Genomic DNA, 2,869 nt, shown 5'->3' on the forward strand with positions numbered 1-2,869 from the left:
CTCTCTCAGGTTGCCCCCCTACAGCTGAGGCTTTGCTCTACGGGATCCTGCAGCTCCAGAGGAAAATCAAGCGGGAGAAGAGGATTCAGATCTGGTACAGGAAATAGCCTTTATTTATGTCCCCACTCTGCCCCCGGGCACCGCTCACGTCACGCACAAATCCGGGTCCTCACGCGCCTTCAATAAACCTCTACCTGGTCGAGGTGCTCTCCTGTCTTTAATAAATCCCTGTGATGGAAAAACCGGACTGAAAAAACTGGACTAAAAAGCTGGAGCTGAATTTGGTAACACTCAGCGTGTTGGCTTGTGCTCTGAACAACCTGTGAGGGAAGGAGAATGATGTCATGTCACGACATAAAGGCCTTGCCAGAAGCTGGGATGTGCTTTTTAGTTTTATTGGGAAGTTTTGAGACCAGCACATGTCCAGGTGATCCCTGAGCTCTTTCCTTACTCACCAGCTGCTCATGTTGGTAATTCCCACACGGGATCTAATAGATCCATAGTATCTGTGTGCACAGGGGCCAGGCAGTCATTCTGTTTGTGTAACTAAGTAAAACATTAGTGCTTAAAATCACAGTCTGACTAATAAAACCGAATGCAGAGCTCCTTAGCAGAGTAGGGATAAAGCAGCCTGTCCTGGCTGCATCCCAGGAGTCTGGGGTAAGGAATGGTGGTGGCAGAGTGACAAACACACTTTGGAAAGACAAATAAATAGCTCGGGAACAGAACAGCAGTTTGGGTATTTCATTCCTTTTAATGGACTTTATCCCTTCTGGGGAGAGAGGGAACATGTACTGAGCTGTGAGGGGGGTGTCAAGGTCAGGGCTCGCTGCCGTGGGCTTTGGCCAGAAGTGTTGGGAAACTTCCCTGGGGAGTTGCTCCGGGAGCAGCCGAAATGCCTCAAACTGCCTCAAACTGCTCTGTCTTCCCAGTTTCTCCTGCCTGGTTTGGATTATTTGGCTCGTCTGGGGAAAGGCACCCTGTGGTGTCTCAATCCAGTTTTTAGAGGAAATGGCTGGTTCTGGAACCCCTTTGGCCAAAGCCCTGGAATTCCAGCTTAATTGAGGGATTTGGAGATGAATCTTCAGTGGAAACCCTGAGAGGACAGAACAGGCTGGGATCTTCTTGGACAGAGCCCAGAAGACCCCTGTGGGGCAGGGGGCTCCTGGGGCAAGGAGCTTCCAGTCCTTTTGTCTGCTGGACTTCCATCCCAAGCCTCCAGCCCTCTCTGGATGGATCAGCTTCCCTCTCTCTCAGCAGAAGGAGGTCAGAGCTTTCGGTCCCTCTGGTCCCCGGGGTTTGTGTCCCGCTCCCCTCAGTGTTTGAGGACGGTGGGTGTGATCATCCTGGGGTGGGAGTAGTACCGGCACTCCCGGGGGGGCTGCAGCTCCATCACCCTCGTGCTGATGTTCTCCCTCTTGAACCCGGCCTGCACCAGGGGCCCCACCTGGGTCTCCTGCGGGAGAGGAGGGAGGGGAGGGAGGAGCAGCCCTGGGTTGGGCTGTCCAGGTTGCAGCGGGGGCACGGCGGGACACGGGGACAGCGCTCACCTCAAACATCCTCTCGATGTCGCTGTACCTGCTCTTCAGCAGCTCCCCCCACGAGGTCAGGTTGCAGTAGGTGAGGACCCCCCCGGGCCGCAGCAGGCGGAAGGCGTGACCCTGCCGTGGGAATCCAGGGAACTCGGCACCTCTCCAGGCTCCCCCTGCCCCCCCAGCTGCTCCCCACACGTTACCTTGATGAAGTTGAACTGGTGCGTGTGCCACGTGTCCTCTGACAGCGGGTACGTGTCGTACAGGATCCCTGGGGGGGCACCGGGACCGCCCGTCAGCCGGGACAGACCCCCGGGGGCTCCAGTGCCGGGGGAAGGCCCCCCTGGACAGCCTGGCACTGGGGTTTCCTACTGCAGTTTGCCCCCCGTGTCTCTGACCCTGGAAGGCACCGACGTGCTGCTCCCCTGGTGTCTCTCCCATGGGATGGAGGGGGCTGGGTCCCCACCCCACCCTGGCCAAACTGCTCCCCCCTTTCCACGGTTCAGGGATGTCCCAGCACCCCCCTGCCCTGGGCTCCTGCCTTGCTGTGCACCCCCTTCTGCCATGGGGACCCCACCCAGCCCCTCCTCTCCCTCTGGGGATGTCTCACCACTGAAGTGCCCGTCCGGCAGCGTCGGCACCACGTCCTCCCACAGCCCCTTCAGGGGCACCACCTGCGGGCAGGGGGACAGAGGGCTGAGGTGAGGGGGGCACAGGCACCCCCCAGCCCTGGCACAGCCCACCCCGGGCTGACCTTGTGTGGCTGTGCCTTGGCCCACTGCTCCAGGCGCCGGAACACGCCCTCGTTGCACTCGATGATCCAGTGCTCCTGGATGTCGAACTCCTGCACCTTGGAGGCGGCGATGGCCATGCCAAAGCCCACCTCGAGCACGCGCCCACCTGGGGACAGGAGGGCAGCTGGGGGGGCCAGGCATCCCCAGGGACACACAGCCCTGGGTTTGCTCTGCCTTGGACCCCCGCCAGCCCCAAATTCTGCCTTGTTCTTTCCCCAAATTGGGCGGTTTTGGGGCAGGTTGGGAGCATGTGACGCCGCTGGCGCTGAGCTCAGCCCCGTGTCCCTGTCACCTGCTGCCCCCCTGGCTGATCCCACAGTGCCTCTTTACCCCCACCAAGCCCCCCCAGGGGATCACGGCGGGAACAAAGAACATCCCACAGCAATGCTGCCAAACCCTCCTCCAGTGGCACGTTGGAAACAGCCCAAAAAGCAGCAGGTCCTGGACGGGAGGTGGCTGGACCCCCTCCCCACTCCCCCATCCCCTCTGGGGAATGTGTCCCCCTGACACGAGCACACAAGTGCCACCACAGCCCTGTGGTGT

General features: G+C 59.8%; 2 protein-coding genes across 2 annotated transcripts in view; one reads left to right on the forward strand and one right to left on the reverse strand.

Moving 5' to 3' along the window:
• NDUFS7 (NADH:ubiquinone oxidoreductase core subunit S7) overlaps positions 1–202 on the forward strand; it is a 4,607-nt gene extending 4,405 nt beyond the window's left edge. Inside the window, exon 8 of the mRNA XM_017834331.1 lies at positions 10–202. Coding sequence (XP_017689820.1) covers positions 10–107 — 98 coding nt within the window. The 3' untranslated portion in view covers positions 108–202. The remainder of the gene's footprint in view (positions 1–9) is intronic.
• A 177-nt stretch (positions 203–379) lies between these two features.
• The window catches only part of GAMT (guanidinoacetate N-methyltransferase), a 3,924-nt gene continuing 1,434 nt past the window's right edge, over positions 380–2,869 (reverse strand). The window contains exons 2-6 of the mRNA XM_017834332.1: positions 2,287–2,650; positions 2,143–2,206; positions 1,736–1,803; positions 1,551–1,661; positions 380–1,456 (exon numbers count right to left, since the gene is read on the reverse strand). Of these exons, the coding sequence (XP_017689821.1) occupies positions 1,316–1,456; positions 1,551–1,661; positions 1,736–1,803; positions 2,143–2,206; positions 2,287–2,650 (748 nt within the window). The 3' untranslated portion in view covers positions 380–1,315. The remainder of the gene's footprint in view (positions 1,457–1,550; positions 1,662–1,735; positions 1,804–2,142; positions 2,207–2,286; positions 2,651–2,869) is intronic.

Source organism: Lepidothrix coronata, unplaced genomic scaffold (assembly GCF_001604755.1).
Source record: "Lepidothrix coronata isolate B3197 unplaced genomic scaffold, Lepidothrix_coronata-1.0 Scaffold233, whole genome shotgun sequence".
Taxonomy (NCBI): Eukaryota; Metazoa; Chordata; class Aves; order Passeriformes; family Pipridae; genus Lepidothrix; species Lepidothrix coronata.